The 22670-nt window shown below is 48.2% G+C and overlaps 1 protein-coding gene across 2 annotated transcripts in view; it reads left to right on the top strand.

Moving 5' to 3' along the window:
• Positions 1-4336: 4336 nt before the first annotated feature.
• Positions 4337-22670, top strand: part of LOC117185828 (high affinity cAMP-specific and IBMX-insensitive 3',5'-cyclic phosphodiesterase 8-like) — a 35409-nt gene continuing 17075 nt past the window's right edge. Inside the window, exons 1-3 of one of the 2 annotated variants that reach the window (XM_033398767.1) lie at positions 4337-4489; positions 12342-13101; positions 13185-13269. In XM_033398767.1, the coding sequence (XP_033254658.1) occupies positions 12784-13101; positions 13185-13269 (403 nt within the window). In that variant the 5' untranslated portion in view covers positions 4337-4489; positions 12342-12783. The remainder of the gene's footprint in view (positions 4490-12341; positions 13102-13184; positions 13270-22670) is intronic. The other variant, XM_033398766.1, reaches the window with a different exon arrangement.

Raw genomic sequence — 22670 nt, forward strand, 5'->3', positions numbered from 1 at the left:
ACCCCTCTCGAACTAGTTCTGCGCTGTTTACCGCGCAACTAGCTACGCAAATAGTTACGCGGGAAGCGAACGCGGACCAGGTCTTCGTCGACTACAATGTACTAGTTCTGTAACTAGCTACGCGGGAAGTGAACGCGGACCAGTCGGAAAAGAACCGAAAAACGAAGCCGCCTTCGTTTTGTTTTCGAAGTCGGCAAATAACCGCAATTCCCTGGAGTTACAGTGCCCACTCAGCTAGTTTTTACCGAGCCACGCCATGCAATAAGCACCGAAATGGTAAGTTAATCGTGATATTTTACTGTAGTTGCGCTCGTGGAATGAACTGGAGGAAAAAATAAAATTAAATAGGGACATTTATGTAAGTAAATCTAAACTCTAAATTGTATGACTTTTTTCTCTGTCTTATCTTTATATTTTAATGTTTCACTTACAGATAACAGCAATGAAATCAATTCTCCAGCCAGCTGGCGTGTTGAGCGGCTTGAACTTTATTTTGAGTGAGGACATTGTTCTGGCATATAACGTCGATGGGGTCCTCCTGGCGATGAGCCCCCCGAAAACACTGTACGGAAGGCAATGCAAAGGATGAAGAAAAGGGTGTTTAAAAAGAAGTATCTTGCCAAAAACCAGGAGTAGGCTAAACAACATATAATTAAAAATTATTCGTTATATTGAAAGACATTGTGTTTTTATTTTTGTATTATTCCAGACTGCCAGATTGACTACTACCAGTAGTCAGTTAGGAACTAGTTACTGGTAACTAGGTCAGAGCTAGCTACAGGTAATCGAAGGGTAGTCGAGTGGGGAACTAGTTGCTGGCTTTCTACTGGTAACTAGTTCGGTAGCTAGTAACTAGCTACAGGTAATCGAAGGGTAATCGAGCGGGAACCAGGGGTGGTTCCGCCCTAGGACATGCATGTGTTGAATTCTCCGCTGAAATACATTGCGGGTAATCGATCTGGAACCAGGGAGGTGAGAATGGTAGCTAGTGCGGCACCAGTGCGGAACTAGTTGCCTGGTACTAGAGGGTATTTATAAATTTTATATAATGTGCTTGCGTGTGCACAAGATACAGGACGTATCCCTCCCCGCCTCCAATGCCCAATGCCCACCAGCATGAGGTATATAAAGTACAATAGCGGTTTGCCCTTTTTGGTGCCGAGCGGGAAGTAACCTCTATTATTTACCAATACAAACTAAGCTTTAAAAAAGAAATGTAAAATTACCCAGCTGATGTGTGGGGCAGCGGGGAGCACGAGCAGGTGCAGGAGCACGAGCACGAAAAGGATAAAAGAAGACGCACGCGGCACGAGCACGAGCGGGAGACAAACATATTTACCCCCCAGTCCCTCACACATCGCATCGCGTAGCATCACATGTTTAATACAACAATTGTGTGGCTTTTTTAGTACACAGAGGGCGACGGAGGGGAGGAGTCATTGTGCATGTGTTTATGTGGTATGGTATGTGTGTGCGTGCCTGCCGCGGCTCGAACTACGGCCTGTACGCAAGCAACAGTTGTCCCGCAGCTCGAGAGAATGTTGCCGAGCATAGAAGCTTGCCACTGCAGGCAGGCAGGCAACAGCAGCGGCGACAGCGACGCCTGCGCATTACGCTATGCCTTCGTCGGACGAAAGATTGTTGCCTACTTCTGGGGGCAGGCGACAGCAGGAGCAGCAGGAATATGTCCAATGCAAATACATACATTCATTCATCCCTCCTAAGGTTCCCTGGGAAGCTTGGCTGGGAGCAGCGCGGAGGCAGCTTCAACTTCACCCTTATCAGAAAGCTCTCCACACACACACACACACACACATACAGGTATCACCGTTTTGTATCTCAACATTTGCAAGCATGCAACAAACATGCTTTGTTTGTATCCGTGTGTGCGGCAGAGGCGGGGAAGCGTCTCCTTCTGCTGTTGCTGCTGCTGCTGCTGGGGCTGCTCAACATAAGCGTTCGGGTGTCACGATGATGTGGAACGACCACGACGACTACAACGACGCCGACGACGGGAACAGAACAGCACTCGACTTATGTAGAATTTTTTGAATTGATAGATACTCGTACCCGCAGCGCAGCTCGCAGTTGTACCGTTTGCGGCAGATATAGATACAGATACAAACGCACACAGGCACACAGCCACAACAGCACAGACACTCGCACTGGCACAGGTTTTCCCCGCTGTTTTTGGACTCACTGGCTTGCCTAACTGACTGCCTGACTGCCCGTCAGTCTGGGCCACATCGTGTCTATCCATTAGGCAGGACCAGCGCCAGAACCCAAGCCAAATCCAAATGTAAAAGCAAAAGCCAAACCAAAATCGGCAGCACGCTTCCAGTGGGAAAACATTCCGCTTGTTCCCGCTGCTACCGACGCGTCGGTCGGTCCTAGTCCGTCAATGAATCTACGTTGATTTTTATACCCGATACTCAAAATGAGTATTGGGGTATATTAGATTTGTGGTAAATGTGGATGTGTGTAACGTCCAGAAGGAATCGTTTCCGACCCCATAAAGTGTATATATTCTGGATCAGCATCAATAGCCGAGTCGATTGAGCCCTGTCTGTCTGTCCGTCTGTCCGTCTGTCCGTCCGTCCGTCCGTCCGTCCCCTTCAGCGCCTAGTGCTCAAAGACTATAAAATCAAGAGCAACGATGTTTTGGATCCAGACTTCTGTGATATGTCACTGCTACAAAAATATTTCAAAACTTCGCCCCGCCCACTTCCGCCCCCACAAAGAACGAAAATCTGTGTCATTTTTAAAGATACGATAAAACCAAAAACGCAGAATCGTAGAGGATGACTATATGTTCTAGATCGTAAAATCTCAATCAGATCGTATAATTATTATAGCCAGAATCAAGAAAACAATTTCATTCTTTCTCGCTCTGTCTCTCTCTAACACACAGGTTTCATGGTCGGTTTTGCCAATTGCAAAATATGAGTTCAAGGATCTCAGAACCTATAAGAGCCAGAGCAACCAAATTTGGTATCCACACTCCTGTGATATCGGACCTTGACCGTTTCGTGTCCAAATTTCGCCACACCCTCTTCCGCCCCCGCAAAGGACGAAAATCTGGGGCATCCACAAATCTCAGAGACTATTAAGGCTAGAGTAACCAAATTTGGTATCCGCACTTTTGTTAGATCTCACTATAAAACGTATATCTCAGAATTTCGCCCCAACCCCTTCCGCCCCCACAAAGAACGAAAATCTGTTGCATCCACAATATTGCACATTCGAGAAAACTAAAAACGCAGAATCATAGATAATGACCATATCTATCAGATTTCTGAATCTGGATCAGATCGGATCATTTTTGTAGCCAAAAGCAAGAAATCAATTTTCAGTGGCTACGCAGCGCGTGACGTCACGCTCAGACTGATTTTCTGTCTCTCTCGCACGCACTCTTTGTCGTGTCGTTTAATATTAGCGGCGTCTGCCGGAGGGGAGCCATACTGACTTAGTATCGGGTATAACTGTAGAGTTGCGGTGTCCGCAGCAACTCACAACGTTCCACCTCGTTTTTTTATCGGCTCGCAATTGTGATTTACAATACAACCAACCACCATAAATATATGTATATACTTTATATATATATATAAACGTACAAAGTTAAAGTGCTTTCCAGTGCTCGAAGTCATGTGTGTTTGTGTACTTTTGCATGTGTTTTGTGTGTGTGTTTGTGAGTTTGTGTGCCGGGGTCTCAGTAAAGTTAAGCTGCTGGCGGGATGCAGAGACTCCTACCAGAGCAGGAGTGGGTTGGGTTTCGCCGGGGTGAAAGGTACAAATATATACTACTTGATTGAATAGCCGGACGAGTCATCCCTGATTTTTTCCATTGATTCCATTTCCATTGAGTAGTGTAGCTCTGCTATAAACAAAATGACAGTAACACTGACAGTGTCACAGGAAATGCTTCAAAGTCCGGATCAATAAACAGTTTGGATCACTCTGATTACTCTGATCATAGAAGATGATATTATTCAAAGTAGATTTGAACTTTATCTCGTGATCTGTGGATATGCACCTTCCACTCCTAAACATAGACACTTCCATAGTGATAGAACCTGCATCTATATAATAGCAATATATCCTTACACTTTGTATAAAAGTACCTTTCACAATGGGGGTCGAGAAACCTATCGATAGGAAGAGCAAAATGGCCGATATTTGGAAAACCATGAACTTTGGGAGTCATAGTTCTATGATTTTTTCAGCTATACAAATTTCAAGGTTCATTGTTCTGATGTATAAAATATACGAATATTCGAATGAAACACTCACTGCTTTTTCAATCAAGTAAAGTTTCCAATTAGGTTCCACTTTGCTTTAAGAGCTTTCTTTTTGAATTATACTAATTTACCAAATTTTAGTAGTCTTGTTTGTTTGTAGTCTTTTGACCCGCTAATAATATCATAAGTTCCCTATGCATTTCCGTATTTCAATAAACCATCGGTGGAATCTTATTATCTCCGATTAAAAGGTAACTCAAACACTTTCCACCGGGTCCACCAACTCCCCTTGATCAAAGACTATACAATACCACGATGTCGCATGAGCGACCAAAAAGCTGTTCTATGGCGGGTCCTAACATTAGGACCCAATAGGCACGAGGGAGCGCGCGGGGTTTCAATTCCCTTTTCGCCTGTACTTCGTCTCTACCGCGACCCCGCTGCCCCTCGGTTTCGTCTGTTCGGCAACAGCACCGTCGAAGCGGTGGTCGCGGATCGCCGATGTCTTTGGAGCGGCACAGTGGGACCTTTGGCCGTCTCAGCTTGCTAAATTAGTTAGTTAGTCAATAAATATTTGCACACTGAAACAATTTTAAACTTTGAGTGCTTATATCTCCTAAACTAAAACTATCTTGAAAATTCGATTGGAAAATTCTCTATTAGATGCGTACATTAAATTTATCTAAAGCACTCATACAATTTTTTGACTATTTCGGCTGAGTCCCCACTGTGCCGCGCCAAAGACATCAGCGACCACGCTGCCCTACGGTTTCGGCACGCAGCCACTGACATGCTTTCAGTGCGCTTGTGTGTGAAGCTAAAAGCCGTATATGCTGCGAGCTCGTGCTGACCGAGGCATTGACGAAGCCGAGTAGCACTTCGGAGGCGAAGGTAGCGTAAAAGAGAACTGAAGTACTAGCCCCGCGCGCCCGTACCATGAAGCGTCAAACGAAAATTGAAAAAGCATTTGTTCCTCATGCGACATCTTGGTATTGTATAGTCTTTGCCTTGATATGTATATATCGAACAGCCTGAACTCTCTCACGCGATCAGCTCCAACGCAATGTGCTCTCTGCTCTCCCTTGCGCTCAGCTATTTGGCTTTGATTTCTTTTCTTCGGTGCACACATGTGTGCATACATATATGTATGTTTATTCATTCTGCTGCCTCTCACAGCTCTCTTGCGCTCTCAAGCTCAGACTCTGATACATACTTGTTGTACTCGTACTTCTCGTTCGCGCTGTTGCTGTTGTCGGATCGTTGCTCTCCATCGAGATTGTTTTAGTTTTTCTACCATTTGGTTGCTTTTCGTTCGTTTGCCTTTTGCGCTCCGTGCGTCTGTGTTTCGTTTCGTTTTCTTTTGTGTTTCGTACGAGCCGGAGCTGGGAGCGAAATCATTTGACGTTTTGCTTTGACAGGCAACCGTCGTCGCCGTCGATCGCCGCTCTGTTTCGATTCGATCCGATCCGCTCGCTCATTCTCGGGGTCGGTCTGATCGTCGTGTCGTCGTCGTCTAGTTGTGAGTCCCGTGCATCTTACCAAAGACTATACAATACCAAGATGTCGCATGAGCGACCAAAAAGCTGTTCTATGGCGGGTCCTAACATTAGGACCCAAAAGGCACGAGGGAGCGCGCGGGGTTTCAATTCCCTTTTCGCCTGTACTTCGTCTTTACCTCGACCCCGCTGCCCATCGGTTTCGTCTGTTCGGCAACAGCACCGTCGAAGCGGTGGTCGCGGATCGCCGATGTCTTTGGAGCGGCACAGTGGGACCTTTGGCCGTCTCAGCTTGCTAAATTAGTTAGTTAGTCAATAAATATTTGCACACTGAAACAATTTTAAACTTTGAGTGCTTATATCTCCTAAACTAAAACTATCTTGAAAATTCGATTGGAAAATTCTCTATTAGATGCGTACATTAAATTTATCTAAAGCACTCATACAATTTTTTGACTATTTCGGCTGAGTCCCCACTGTGCCGCGCCAAAGACATCAGCGACCACGCTGCCCTACGGTTTCGGCACGCAGCCACTGACATGCTTTCAGTGCGCTTGTGTGTGAAGCTAAAAGCCGTATATGCTGCGAGCTCGTGCTGACCGAGGCATTGACGAAGCCGAGTAGCACTTCGGAGGCGAAGGTAGCGTAAAAGAGAACTGAAGTACTAGCCCCGCGCGCCCGTACCATGAAGCGTCAAACGAAAATTGAAAAAGCATTTGTTCCTCATGCGACATCTTGGTATTGTATAGTCTTTGCCTTGATATGTATATATCGAACAGCCTGAACTCTCTCACGCGATCAGCTCCAACGCAATGTGCTCTCTGCTCTCCCTTGCGCTCAGCTATTTGGCTTTGATTTCTTTTCTTCGGTGCACACATGTGTGCATACATATATGTATGTTTATTCATTCTGCTGCCTCTCACAGCTCTCTTGCGCTCTCAAGCTCAGACTCTGATACATACTTGTTGTACTCGTACTTCTCGTTCGCGCTGTTGCTGTTGTCGGATCGTTGCTCTCCATCGAGATTGTTTTAGTTTTTCTACCATTTGGTTGCTTTTCGTTCGTTTGCCTTTTGCGCTCCGTGCGTCTGTGTTTCGTTTCGTTTTCTTTTGTGTTTCGTACGAGCCGGAGCTGGGAGCGAAATCATTTGACGTTTTGCTTTGACAGGCAACCGTCGTCGCCGTCGATCGCCGCTCTGTTTCGATTCGATCCGATCCGCTCGCTCATTCTCGGGGTCGGTCTGATCGTCGTGTCGTCGTCGTCTAGTTGTGAGTCCCGTGCATCTTACCAAAGACTATACAATACCAAGATGTCGCATGAGCGACCAAAAAGCTGTTCTATGGCGGGTCCTAACATTAGGACCCAAAAGGCACGAGGGAGCGCGCGGGGTTTCAATTCCCTTTTCGCCTGTACTTCGTCTTTACCTCGACCCCGCTGCCCATCGGTTTCGTCTGTTCGGCAACAGCACCGTCGAAGCGGTGGTCGCGGATCGCCGATGTCTTTGGAGCGGCACAGTGGGACCTTTGGCCGTCTCAGCTTGCTAAATTAGTTAGTTAGTCAATAAATATTTGCACACTGAAACAATTTTAAACTTTGAGTGCTTATATCTCCTAAACTAAAACTATCTTGAAAATTCGATTGGAAAATTCTCTATTAGATGCGTACATTAAATTTATCTAAAGCACTCATACAATTTTTTGACTATTTCGGCTGAGTCCCCACTGTGCCGCGCCAAAGACATCAGCGACCACGCTGCCCTACGGTTTCGGCACGCAGCACTGACATGCTTTCAGTGCGCTTGTGTGTGAAGCTAAAAGCCGTATATGCTGCGGGCGAAACCGGTTTATGGCCGTGCCGACCTAGGACATACACACATATACACAACTACAAGCATATTTCTGGGTTGGCTCGAGCTCGTGCTGACCGAGGCATTGACGAAGCCGAGTAGCACTTCGGAGGCGAAGGTAGCGTAAAAGAGAATTGAAGTACTAGCCCCGCGCGCCCGTACCATGAAGCGTCAAACGAAAATTGAAAAAGCATTTGTTCCTCATGCGACATCTTGGTATTGTATAGTCTTTGATATGAGCCAATTGTATCTCTCAGATACTTCGTGGTGTTATCGGTGCCGCTGCTGCTGCTGCTACTACATTTGTGTGACGACACAGTGGGTGCTGCCGCTGCTATTATTATTTTTAATGCATTGCATTTACGATTCGTGTATCTACATACATACATATTTTGTAATATCTTGTGCGTCAACAGCAACATCAAGCACACAACACAACACAGCACAGCACAAGACCACATCCGTGCGATGAACGTGACCTCCCGCGTATTAAAATAAATTATAATTTGTGGAAGAACGAAAGAGCAACGAAAATTGTATTCTTATTGTTATTCTGGCGATACATACACATGTACATACATGTACATACATATATGCGCGAAGAAGTGCCGCCGCGTATCTATGAGAGCATATTCACTCAGTGTGTTTGTGTGTGTGCGTGTGTCCCCCAATATTTGTCATGAGTGCGTATTACCCCCGACCCCAAACACCATTGTTCATGTGTATTTGTTTAATTTATATCTAGAGTCTGATAGAAATATTAAAATAAGAAAGTATACGTAAGTAGTATATGAAAAATATCAGAGGTAGCCACAACTAAGCGACGAATTTTCTGGTACGTCAACAGATAATGTATTGTGCGAGATATACATATACGTATATGTATATATGTACATATGTATGTATTCGTTCTAGTTGGACATTTCTGTTTTAATTTTCGCGGAATTTCGACTGGGGGGGGGGGGGCACTTCTTACACACAGTTGGATACAGATACTAGATATAGTTAGCCCCAATCGGTTGTATATCCACCTTGGAAGTGCCCGAGTCGTCTGGCAGGTGCCCTCCAAAAAGATCATAAAATATAATAAAATTTCGGTTAAACGTAGTTGACGGTGCGGGAGGGGGAACTTCTCATGCAACTGGCGTCGTAAAAACATTTTCAGTTTTTAAATTATCTGAATACGGCCTGAATACGACGCTGGGACGGTGAGACGGTGGGTCCGGTGGGAGGGGGGAGGGGAGTACATGGCTTCCCATAAAAATAACGCTTAAAATGTTGTCGCAGTGTCCGCTCGGGGGCAAGTCCGTGTCCGTGCAGGGGGTGGGGAGTCGAGAGGTAAGGTTGCCATAAACAATGCGAAAAATATCGCTTCGCTGTACTTATAAACAAGCCACAATAAATGTGCAAATGGCGTTCGCATTTTGCATTTTTCATTTTTCATTATTTCAGACTCGTTTCGATTTTTGGGCCCCTTTCGATTTTGTGTATCTCGAGGGACTCGTGGGGGGACTGACCCATTTCGGCGATTATCTAATGACTGATTTCTACATACATACATACGTACAGTATTGTATTGTACAGTATATACGCGTACACATATTCATTCCGTAGATTCCTTTTCATTTTCACTATCTGTGCGATAGGTGGGTCCCACTCTCCCTCTCCCAATGAATGCTTTCGAATGATATTGTCGAGAGCTGTCGAGTTGTTGGTGTAACGTTAAGACGCGCGGGGTGTTTGGTATTGTTAACAGCAAATAAATCCGCATAGCTACCCTGCATACTGATGGGGAATATTCAGCGGAACGGAATTCGAACGCACCAAACAACAAATAAACACCAGCAGGAGGCGGAGTGGGGGAAAAGCGAAAGAAAATCATCGAGCAGCTGAACGAAAAGAGCGAAAAATACCTTGAACATTTCTTTTATTATTATAACTACAGTTATGCAACCTGCACCCTGCAACCCCCCTTCCAACCCCATAGTTGGCATGTCTGCAGGCTCTTCCGTCCAACTTTATTCGCAGCTCAATTCGCAGTTCGCCAAATGGCGGCGCAGCACGGCTGTATTGTCAACCGCTTGCGGCAATCAGCACTCACTAATCTGCTCCCTCTCTCTCTCTCCTTTACACCCGCCGCAGCTCCCTCTAATCGCAGTAGTGGGACTGGTTCTAGTTCTGATTCCGAATCTGATTCAGATTCTGGATATTCCGTTGCGACACTTTGTGGCCCCCGCCCCACCGCCCCTTCCATGCCTTGCACCCATACCCATCCATCTATTGTGTTATCTCGCGCTTGAGATCGCCATTTGAAATTCAAATTTTCAACTGGCAAACTCTGTCAAACGGCCGGAAAAGTCTCCCATTGATATTGTAGGCAGAGCCTATGTATATGTATGTATCTCTCTCTCGGCCTCTCTGTCTGTCAGTCTGTCTGTGTGCGTGTTCTTTCATGTTCATTATTAATTGGGCAGTGTCCAGCCTTCCGCTTGTAAAAGATTAGTTTCTGTTTCATTGTGAGGCCTCAAGGCCCCCCCTGCGATCATCCACAAACAATTTCGAGGATGTTTGCCGACATTTGAGACCCAAGAGGAAGCTGATTGAGGAAACTTGGAGGAAACTGCGAAATGTATCATAAATTTCCATAATTAACATCACTGCTTTTCCCCATAAGGCTGTCTGTCTCTGTTTTTGCAAAAGTCTAATGTCATACAGCTATGCCATGAGTGTGTGATCTCCGAATATCTCTATAGGGAATCAGAGTCGTATAAAATATATAAAGACGGCGCTATAGGCAGGTATGTCATGTAAACAGAAAACCACAGTCCGCAGTCCGCTCAGGCAGCTGCAGAACATCAGTTGAAAAAAACTATTAGATACAAAATTGCTGAAATGAGTTTCGATGTTTGGTGTTCGATGTTCTTCTTATGGACTGCGCCAGCTTAGTTTCGTATATGGCCAGGCTCCATTTGATACATACTGGTACATACAGCTGCGGCCACGATTATATATTTCTTTGGGCATACGAATACGTAAGATTGTCTGGCAATTCTATTGGAGACCACAAGCACCTGCATACTAATCGGATTGCCCAGGCAGCCGTGACGGTGCCTGCTGACTGCTGCAGCCAGTGGCGGGGCCCAACGGAATTTGGCACTTTGTGGGGGCAGAGTTGGTTGCATACCGCAAGGCGCTGTAGCAGGGCAGAGCAGAGCTTGGCAGCAAGATGCCACCTGTCCTTGGCAACAAATTACGTAGACGTACCCACGGGGAGGGGGCAGGGCGCTCTTTATTTATTTGAAAACTTAAATGAGCCAAAGTGAACAGCGAAAGCCATTATTTGTTCGTTTTAATATGGCCCGCGTCTAAAAATAATTTGTTTAAATCAACAAACACACCATAGACTAGACTACACCGATCTGTGCATACTCGATGGGGAATCTATCGTGTTTACCTCCTCTCCCCCACTCTCACCCACCTCCTCTATCCCATTGTCTTGGCTGGGACTGGTGCTGGTGCTGTGAGATGTGGATGATGCCTTTGTTGGCTCTGGGGCTGTTTATCTTCCTGTTTGCGCCTTCTGTAGTGACGCCTTTGTCTTTTGCAACCGACAATGCAACAGTCGGAGGCACCCAGTTGGAGAGACAACAAGTGTCCTTATAGATACATAGTACATGTATTTATGCAGATGAAAGACAGCCTCTGCTTTTGCTTTTGCCTTTGCCTTTGACAAGTCAATCAATGTCGCTGGGGATAAGAGTATCTCCGGTTAGGCCAGCCACTTCCTCTGGGAGCGGACGCAAAGTTTCACCAACAGACATGATCAGGATCCCCTCCAGAAACGGAGGCAGAAGCAGGTCGTCTTTGAGATGTCAATGTCGAAGGACTTAGCAACTAATATCCGTTCCGTTCTATTGCACTTCAGGCACAGTCGTTGCTTGTCAGGGCTTTGCTTTCATTTAAAATTGCGTGCGACTTGGACTGGTTGGACTGGGCGGACTTGGTCCGCCAAGGGTCCGCCCTGATGGCTGTCCCTCAGTTGGCCAACTTTTGGGACTCTAAAGGGAAGGAGCCGATACAAATCTCGGACTCTGACTCTGACTGGGCATTATTCATAGGTAGGTCGGTGGTCCGGTCACGTGCCACGGAGCACCACCTCGCCTTGGCTTCGATAATCATTGCCAATCTTTGGGCCTTTATGAATTTATAACAATCAGCCTGGGACGTTTTTTTTTTGTTTTTTTTCTTATAACAATTATGCGGGTGCCTCGTACATTTTCGATGAGAGTTTCAATGAAACGACTTGGCCTTCCATGGTTATTCCCTGGCACCAACACAACACTAAAGTCTTCTCGTAACCGTAATTTAAGGCAGCTCATCGCTTATCATTTGCATTTATCATTTTCAATTAACGGGTTTCTTGGGGTCCGTAGTCGAGTTTCGGCCAAAAGCCAACTAGAGTGTAGGTCAGTGATGGCAAACTGAGGGAAGGAAGGGTTCCTTTAAATGCCTTAGAGCAATATTATGGAAATATTCAAAGGTAGAAGGTAGAATAATTGTCACCTTATCCTGGCTTATCCATAAATATACACAAATGAATGAATGTTTAGGGCTGTGCAGCAGTTTTTCCGTAAACCACACGAGAAACTAAAGAAATGCAGTTCCCCCATGATTTTCCGCAAAACTCATATTGCATTTTGATTGGGCCATGAATAACGTACCTTCCTCTCTCCCTGCCATTGCTCTCTCCCCTCTTTACAGTTTTGGGAAAAATGTGAGGAAGTGGCAATCCGGCAATCGTCAGTCAATCATTCGACCGCTGCCCAAAAATGTTTCAATTATGTTATCGGCAACCACAAGAAGAGCTACAACAACAATTACAGCAACACCAGAGGCAGCAGAAACTGAATCATCATTAAACGTCAGCAGCAGCAGCAACCACAGAGCCGCATTGGCCGTGTCCGAAGGAGCCGAGGCGGAAGAAGCGTAGGTCAGAGCAGGCAAAGCAGTGGAAGAGGAATAGGCAGCCAATCATCCATCCAAGGAACCAAAACCAAAACCAAAATCAAAACCAGAACCAAATTAATACGTAGCCAAGAGCAATTTAGCATAGCAACCGCCACAGGAACACGTCCCGGGTGCCACTTTCCAAGGGTCTAAGGCAGCAGCAGAGCAGAGGAAAAGTCAGAAGCAGGACTTCGACATGGGCTGCTCGCCAAGCACACTCCCCAATTCCGCCTCCGCCAACGCCAACACCAACGCTGGCCCCACTGCAGCCAATTCCGTCCCCCTCTCCCTCGACGCCACTGAAAAAGATGGCAGCCGTCTGTTCTGCATCAAGCTGCGGCGCAGCCGTCTTCGCCGCTGCAGCTGCGGCGGAGTCGCCGTCCAGCAGGGTGACGGCAACGGCAACGGCAGCACTGCGGGCAGTGCAACCTGCGGCAGTGGGACGGGCGACAATCTGTGCCACCAGGTGCTCCTGAATCCGCTTCAGGCCAAGAACGAGGCTGACTACGAAAAGGTAACCAAATACGCCCTCCAATCCCCAATACCCAATCCCCTCTTGCCCGAACTTACCGTCTTTCAACCTACCGCCTTTCACAGCTAAGCACTGGAAAAAAGGACTCGATTGTGACGGTGGCAGCATTGGGCAACTTCACCCACAGTTTGGTGCGACGTGCCACAGGCAGTAAGTACCCGTTATCTAAATCATTTTCTCCGCTTGATTTTGGGGCAGTTCTTATAGGAACCAATTGCTCTTCCTCTCGCCCTTCCAGACTTCATAATAGCAAATATGCTGGTAGATAAACCCCCAGATTGAAGAACCCTGTTCGTAATCTGAAGTGACAGTGCTCCAACCTCAAAAGCTCCCTTAATGGTAGCTGATAATACAATAATTATCTTTGGAATCTCAGTATTTCAGAAATGCTTAAATATGTACGGGTATTTCCTCCAAGATTTATTGTGTTTTATGGCACAAATCATTCAAGAATCCATCAAGCATCATTCTAATCCAATCAGCTCAAGTGGTAGCCATAACTCTCCCCAGATAAAAGTCAAATCGTGCACAAAAGTCGTACAGGGTATTCGCAGTTCGTTGTTAGGTGATACGGAGGGACAGGCACAGGTAATACGATCGCTGAGAAGTCAGCTGGCGCTTGTCTAAGCTTCAAGCGCAGCTGTTTTGTGGATGACCAATTAACAGTTGCTTGCCGCCTCTCCCCTCTGTGGGGCTGGGTTCTGTTCTGGGTCTGGGGCTGAGCTTCGGCTTTCAATGGGAGCTTCGGTAGCAGCAAAGCAATTGTCCAAAGAGCGTGAACGAGCATTACTCTCTGAGTTTCTGTCTGGCCTGTGGCCACTTGGTGTGAAACTTGATCGCTCTCAGCAAATGTGATCGCCAAGAGAGCGCCAAGTTTGCGAGATAAAGCGAAAGAGAGCAAGCTTCGGTTGTCATTGGAGCAAAGGAGAGGAGCGCAGCGCAGAGCAGAGCAGACCAAAGCAAAGCTCGCCCCAACATCGCTTCGGCAACAGCTGCTCCCCATGTATGGAGTCATTCGCTTTTAACTGTTTCGTCGCGTCGGTTGCGTGTACTATAAGTACCCCTGCATCGCATGTATACCGAAACGCACACATACTCGTATGCATCGTATGTTCCTCCGGCCTGGTCTCTGTAGAATACACTGTAACCGAGGTGTGTGTACGGACTTCGAAAGCCTCACGCACTATGCAAATTTCAAGAGGAGTTTGATCTTGCGGGCGTGTCTCCATCTCGTCGCCAGTCGGTCCCCTTTCGATGTGCACCGGTGCGCGGTGCGGTGCGGTTCGTATCGGTTCTGTTCAGTTCAGTTGAGTTCAGTTCGGTGAGAACTGGTCGCTCCAATCGCGGCCTAATGCAGTGGCACAAATTTGGCAAGTCGTGCCAGTGCATGGCCCAGGGCCAACCAGTCCCGAGCCCCCACCAAACCGAGTGAAATTAAAAAACGCATAAAGCAACAACTTCTAAGATACAATACAAACCCGAAACCATAACCGAATCAGAAACAGAAACCGAAACAGAAACTGAAACAGCAACGTCGATGTGGAAAAAAACAGCTTGGCATGCTCTAAAATACACCAACAACCAACCAACAACCCCATACGAAACTCACTCACACTCGGGCACAGGAGGGTATCAAAAAATGTGTTAAAAATCAAAACAAACTTCACAACTAAGTGTGCCACAAAAAGGCAGCAAAAGCAAAAGCAACAAGAACAAGTGTAACGAGTAGCAATCCACAATCCACGACTAGAATTTGTATCTGTGTATCTGTCTGCTGGTCAATACATCCACCCGCCCATCCATCCATCTGTATCCACCGCAGGCGTATCTGTAACTGCGATTCTTTCATTCTTCAATTTGCTCTGCATCAGCTATTGTTTCGCTTTCGTTTCGGCTCATTAGCTGCGAAGATCCGCATACACACCAATACACGGCGATTCTTCGATTAATATGCAAAGATTCACATGACAAAATCTGGTTCCACGATCGTCTGCGGCATCTCTCACTCTACTGCTATATCGCATCTCTCGCTGTAAACAATGGATCGATCGCCCACGATATGTCGCCAAAACATCAATCAAAGCCAAAGAAAACAAACCGAGCGAACGATCGCTCGACAACGATTCATTTTGTGCCCTAATCCCACCCCCTGTCGCACTCCGCAGTCTATCAGTTTTCACATCAATTAAATTCAAAGAAATCGTAATTGAATTGATGAGCCATCCAATTTTCCAACTATCGCTTGGTAGAACCAGATTCTCCTCCGAATTTTAAAGCAATCTTCTATATTTTTCGGGGTTTAGCCGACCACGTGAAGTCATTTTCATGAATATTGCGCGCCAAGTCAGAGAGACCAGAGACCAGAGACCAGAGACCACGTCAGACCCGACCCGTCCAGCCCAGTTGGAGATTAGATTATGCCAAAACGAAGACTGCTGAATATTGCTCGCACCGAACACCCAACACCCCCGCCCTTGGGCTGCCTGGGAAGCCCCCTGTCGTCCGGCCACAAAACGGCCACAGTTGGTATCAATATGGAGCCATTGTTATATGGCCAGTGTCCCGTATGTCCCGTGTGCCATAGCCGGCTATCAACGGCGAGTATCGCTGAGCAAAGAAGATCGCGTGGTGGCAGATAAAGTCCCTGTCTGTCCCTCCCTTCGGACAGTTTGATTCCGATTTGGGGCCACCACGACTGCTACTCGTATGTGAATCCAATAAAGCGCAAACAGGCCACTGAGTGAAGTTACTGGCTATAACTCAAAGAGAGAGAGTGATCAACGGTAAGCGAGCGTACATCCACCCATACTTACCCTATGAGCGCGATGCCTACTGAGCTTTACTTTGGACTCCTGGTCCGAGCAGACCGTGTCCAAACCCAAGAAGGTCGTCAGGATTTTAAAGCAATCTGCCATGGCTAAATTAATTTGGGGTTTGTCACTCAAACTCCAACTCACTCATAACACTCACGAAGCTCCCGGGGTGAATTATACAAGGTGGTCTCGTCGGGAGCCGAAGTTCGTTCGTGTTGTCCCTTATCGTCAGTGCATGCTTGCTTGTTGATGATGAAGGTTGTTCACGGACGAATTTTTTTATATATTCTTAACCCTTATGTCCCGACAACAACAAAATTATAAAAAGCATATAAAAAAAATACCACAGAATTAGAAGTAATCTTTATATATTATTTAAAAGAACATTTTAATATAACTAAAAATGTTGAAGAAAAATTATTAATGGCTGCATAAAATTTAAATATTAATATATCAGTAAAATCATTTTATTTTAAAATTTTAAAACCCACGGGCCTGTTAAGGGTTAATCAACATCAACATATACCGTCTCACTCACACTCACTATACTATGTGCCCTTCACTCGCACTTATTGCTAGCATACGTTAAGGGACTAACTTTTGCCGACGAGACCACCTTGTATAATTGCATCATGGTAACTCCGTCGCCATCCATCTTGAGCCGGTGAGAGGAGGAGAGAAACTCACCCCGGGAGCTTCGTGAGTGTTATGAGTGAGTTGGAGTTTGAGATTCACAGATTCATCAAGAGGATGAACGACCAGCGGCATGTGGACAACGTGATGAAAGATTTAGCCCTGAGAGTGGTAACCCTTCAGGCCCTGGTGGTCAACAATTTCGAGAAGCTGCACACCAGGACAATTGAGACCGCCACTACTGGTACCCAAACAGCTGCGAAGCCGCCGCACACCGGCTCAAAGAGGCTGCGCGAGTCGCCTCAAATGGCTGCTGAGCCCACAAAGAGGCAGAAAGGCACAAAGCTTCAGCAAGCGTCGACCCAGTCCCAGGATGAATTAACCCCTCGGGTACAGTGGACCATGGTGCCACCCCAGCCGCTAAGAAACAGCTCAAGTGGCAGCAGGTAAGGAAAAAAAGGGAGCCCCGTGAGCGCGAGCCAAGGCCAGACGCGATAATCATTCAACCCCAGGGCGAGCTTAGCTATAGCGATAATGGCGATAATGTTAACAGAATCCGGAGGACGGCAAAGGGCGAGCTGCTGCTCGAGCTCAACGGCGCGAGCAAAAGCAACACAGCTAAGCTCAAGGAAGATATCAGCGCGGCACTGGGACTGCAGACGGGCATCAGGGCGGTGTCAGAATAACTCTGAGTGGAGGTCAGGGATCTCGACAGCCTGGTCGAGAAGGAGGACATCGCAGCAGCGATAGCTGCATCGATAGACGCCTCCAGCGTGGACACCAGCGCCATTAAAAGCCTGAGGCCATCGTTCGCTGGTACGCAACTGGCAGTTGTGTGCCTGCCGCCCGTGCAGGCAAGAGCCCTGTTCATGGTGGGAAACTTAAAGTCGGATGGACAAGCTGTAGGATCCGGGAGCGGACAGCTCAAAGATGATGCTACAGGTGTCTGGAGTTTTGGCATCTAGCAATCAGGTGCAAGAGCGCGGTGGATCGCACCGGATGCTGCCTCAGATGCGGCGTGAACGGGCACAAGACGGCAACCTGTCAAAGCGATCCGCGGTGTTTCATCTGCACCGCTAACAACAGCAATGAGACGAACCATTATGCGGGTAGCAGGAGATGTCCAGCAGCCAGGAGCGTGCCCAGCTTGCCGGCCCAATAATGAAGGTTATGCAGCTCAACCTCAACCACTGCGCTGCGGCTCAAGACCTGCTGAGCCAATCCATAAGAGAATTGGCAATTGACCTCGCCATCCTCAGCGAGCCAAATCAAACTAGGGAGTTCCTGGGTTCATCTTGGATGCCACCAAAAAGGCCGCGATATGGCTATGTGGGGCCACGCCATTGCAGCTTTCCCTCTCAAGCGCTGCGGCTGGGTTTGTGCGCGCCAAGGTCGGAGGTGGGTGGATATACAGCGTCTACCTCGCCCCAAGCCTGACGCTCTCCGAGTTCGCAGGTACTCTGGAGGCAGCATGCACTGCCACCATGGCGCAGAGGAAGCACTACGGTCGCCACCACCAACCTGTGTTCTGGTGGAACGAGGACATTGCCGTGCTACGCCGGGAATGCAACCAAGCTCGACGCCGCTACCAGCGCTCGCGCGGAAGCACTGCCTTTCCGCAATGGCAATCCACGTTTAGGGACTGCAGAAGGGCCCTCAAGGCGGCCATTAGGGATAGCAAGCGCCAGTGCTTCCTCAAGTTATGCGACTCTGCAGAGCAGGACCCATGGGGAAGGGCGTACAAGTTGGTGACGAACAAACTTTGCGCCAAGAGGCAGGCACCCCCATCGGCCCCCGACACGCCAAGATCCATCGTGGAGGAACTTTTTCCGTACAGGGCTGACCACATCGGGGATGTCCGTTGCCTCACACTGCAACCGCCCAGTCAGGCACACATCGAGGAGGTGTCACTCGAGGAAGTCGAACGCGCAGCCAGGAGCATCAGCCCGAACAAGGCTCCTGGGCCGGACTCTACTCCGAACAGAGCCCTCTTGCTCGCCCTCTCCACGCGTCCGGACATCTTTGCGAAGCTGCTCAATCAGTGCCTTCGTGAAGGAGTGTTCCCTGTGAGGTGGAAAATTCAGAAGCTAGTGCTTATTCCCAAGCCGCCGGGGACAGCGTCGTCGTATAGGCCCATCTGCCTGATCGACACCGCGGGTAAACTGCTTGAGAAGGTGGTTTGCGCGCGGCTGGAACGCTCCATCGCGGAGGCTGGCGACCTCTCACCGCACCAATACGGCTTTTGCAAGGCCCGATCCACGATAGACGCCGTTCGTAAGGTGGTGGACATTGCCTCCGGTGCAATTGCCGGCACTCGGTGGAAAGGCGGCGGGAAAGAGTATTGCCTAGCAGTCACTCTAGACATTAAGAACGCGTTCAACACGGCGAGGTGGAGCTGCATCCTAAGGGCGCTGGAGAGTTTCGACACACCCAGGTACCTGCAGCGGATGGTACAAAGCTACTTTGAGAGAAGGCTGCTTTTGTACGACACGCAGGCGGGCACGGAGAAATACGAGGTATCGGCAGGCGTCCCGCAGGGTTCAGTGCTTGGCCCCACTCTGTGGAACGCAATGTACGACGGCATCTTGCGACTCAGCCTCCCCCACGGAGTACACATGGTGGGTTTTGCAGACGATGTGGCTGTCCTAGTGGTGGCAAAAGACCTGTCCGTCGTGGAAACGACCTGCAACCAGACGATAGCGCGCATTCAACAGTGGCTGGACCTGGTCGGGCTCGAACTCGCACCCCACAAAACAGAGGCAGTGCTGGTATCCAGCCGGAAGAAAGTCGAGACGGCCAACATCTCAGTGGCAGGTACCCTGGTTTCGTCTAAGCGCGCTATCAAATACCTTGGTGTCCTGGTGGACACACGTCTCTGCTTTCAGGAGCACTTGGCCTACATGGGCACGAAGGCGGCGACCACCAACGGTGCGCTCTCGAGGCTAATGCTTAACACCCGAGGACCAAAGCAATGGCGGCGAAAACTGCTAACGAGTGTCATGAGATCGGTGATGCTATATGCGGCGCCAATCTGGGCAAAGGCCCTTCAAACAGCGAGCTACGCACGGGGTCTGGCAGCCACGCACCGCCTCTCTTCGGTTCGGATCACCAGTGCCTTCCGAACGGTCTCGGACCAGGCAGCACACGTGATCGCGGTCATAGCACCCCTGGAATTCCTGGCGGAGGAACGGTCCACCTACTACCAGGAAACACATGGCAGAGGAATGGACGCGGCGGCGAAAAGGCAGGTACGCATGGCGTGCAAATAGGAGAGTCTCAGAAGGTGGCAACAGCGCTGGGACACGACCACTAAGGGGCGTTGCACCCACCAGCTTATCCCGTCCATCGACGCGTGGGTAAACAGGAAGCACGGGCAGGTCAACTTTTACCTGACTCAGCTCCTCAGTGGTCACGGCTGCTTCCGAAGCTACCTTCATCGCTTCGGGCACGCGGACTCCGCAGAATGCTCTTGGTGCGGGCACTACGTGGAGGAGGATGCCGAGCATGCGATATTTTCGTGTGGCAGGTTCGCAGCGCAGCGCCAGCGGCTAGAACAAGCAGAGCTTGGTGCCGTGCATGCTCGTGTCCCCGGAAAACTGGGAGGCGACGAGCTACTTCGCGGCGACCATTATGAAGGAACTGCGCGCTGTTGAGCACCAGACAAGAGTCCAGTTAGTCTAAACGAAGCCTGCACATGTGTGAAGCATTGCTTCACGGCCGTACCACACATGTTGGGCTTGTATAGCCTAACCTTTAATATAGTTTGCTTTAAGTATAAAATAAGTTGTAAATACGAGCAATTAAATGGAATTTTAAAAAAACGAGGGGGAACGTTGTGAGTTGCTGCGGACACCGTAACTCTACGGTTATACCCGATACTAAGTCAGTATGGCTCTCCTCCGGCAGACGCTGCTAATATTAAACGACACGACAAAGAGTGCGTGCGAGAGAGACAGAAAATCAGTCAGAGCGTGACGTCGGGGGCTGCGTAGCCAGTGCAAATTGATTTGTTCCTTTTGGCTATAAAAATTATCTGATCTGGTCCAGATTCAGCAATCTGATAGATATGGTCGTTATCTATGATTCTGCGTTTTTAGTTTTCTCGAATGTGCAATATTGTGGATGCAACAGATTTTCGTCTTTGTGGGGGCGGAAGGGGGTGGGGCGAAATTCTGAGATATACGTTTTATAGTGAGATCTAACAGAAGTGCGGATACCAAATTTGGTTACTCTAGCCTTAATAGTCTCTGAGATTTGTGGATGCCCCAGATTTTCGTCCTTTGCGGGGGCGGAAGGGGGTGTGGCGAAATTTGGACACGAAACGGTCAAGGTCCGATATCACAGGAGTGTGGATACCAAATTTGGTTGCTCTGGCTCTTATAGGTTCTGAGATCCTTGAACTCATATTTTGCAATTGGCAAAACCGACCATGAAACCCGTGTGTTAGAGAGAGACAGAGCGAGAAAGAATGAAATTGTTTTCTTGATTCTGGCTATATTAATTATACGATCTGGTTGAGATCTTACATTCTGAAACATATAGTCATCCTCTACGATTCCGCGTTTTTGGTTTTATCGTATCTTTAAAAATGTGGATGCCACAGATTTTCGTTCTTTGTGGGGGCGGAAGTGGGCGGGGCGAAGTTTTGAAATATTTTTGTAGCAGTGACATATCACAGAAGTCTGGATACAAAACATCGTTGCTCTAGCTCTTATAGTCTTTGAGCACTAGGCGCTGAAGGGGACGGACAGACGGACGGACGGACAGACGGACAGACGGACAGACAGACATGGCTCAATCGACTCGGCTATTGATGCTGATCAAGAATATATATACTTTATGGGGTCGGAAACGATTCCTTCTGGACGTTACACACATCCACTTTTACCACAAATCTAATATACCCCAATACTCATTTTGAGTATCGGGTATAAAAAAAACGAGGTGGAACGTTGTGAGTTGCTGCGGACACCGCAACTCTACAGTTATACCCGATACTAAGTCAGTATGGCTCTCCTGCGGCAGACGCCGCTAATATTGAACCACACGACAAAGAGTGCGTGCGAGAGAGACAGAAAATCAGTCTGAGCGTGACGTCGGGCGCTGCGTAGCCACTGAAAATTGATTTCTTGCTTTTGGCTACAAAAATGATCCGATCTGATCCAGATTCAGCAATCTGATAGATATGGTCATTATCTATGATTCTGCGTTTTTAGTTTTCTCGAATGTGCAATAATGTGGATGCAACAGATTTTCGTCTTTTGTGACCGTTAACGGACCTGCTTCTTGGTTCGCTTGAGTTTGCTGGGCTCGCTCAGCGGTCGGCCGATTCGTCGCACCGTATTTTTATTGTTGCCCCCAACGACAAATGATAAGACCTTCCTTTTCTTTTATCGAATCTCTCTTTATTCGTACTTATATTAGGACTTAGGGCTAGATGCTACAATTCAGCTTATCTATGGATCTCCACCACGCGTGGGCTCTCGTCGGGTGTGGCAGCGTTGAGGCTATTGATTGGGGCAGTTTGACCTCCGCTATTGCTTTGGCCCGCCACGCAAATCCGCACTCTACGTCTCGCACTCCCCTCTTAGCTTCCGCCGGCAACTGTGGATCACCTCTTAACTTAGACTCACTCTGGGGGCAGGCGGGGCCTGTCTTCCTGTTGCTATTTACTTCACTGCACTTCTTCGAACCGTACCGGGTATTACTTTTACGTTTCGGTGGGGTTTCAACGTGCGCGCGCGATCACTTCTCCACGGAAAAAGAGCCATGTGGTCCGTGACCACCTTGAAGCGATATCCTTCCAAGTATGGCCTCAACCGGCGGATGGCCCATACAATGGCCAGACATTCTTTCTCGGTCGTCGAATAGTTCCTTTCGGTTCCATTTAGCGTCCTGCTAGCATATGATATTACCCGTTCGCCCCTTTCCGTCTCCTGCGTGAGAATCGCACCCAGCCCGTAATCACTGGCGTCTGTCTGCAGAATGAACTTCTTCGAGAAGTCGGGGCACGCCAGCACGGGGTCCGCCACTAGTCGTCTTTTCACCTCCTCGATCGCTTCTTGCCGTTCTTGTGTCCAGACCCATTCCGTCTTCTTCTTGAGG

Source organism: Drosophila miranda (genome assembly GCF_003369915.1).
Source record: "Drosophila miranda strain MSH22 chromosome Y unlocalized genomic scaffold, D.miranda_PacBio2.1 Contig_Y2_pilon, whole genome shotgun sequence".
NCBI classification, from domain to species: Eukaryota; Metazoa; Arthropoda; class Insecta; order Diptera; family Drosophilidae; genus Drosophila; species Drosophila miranda.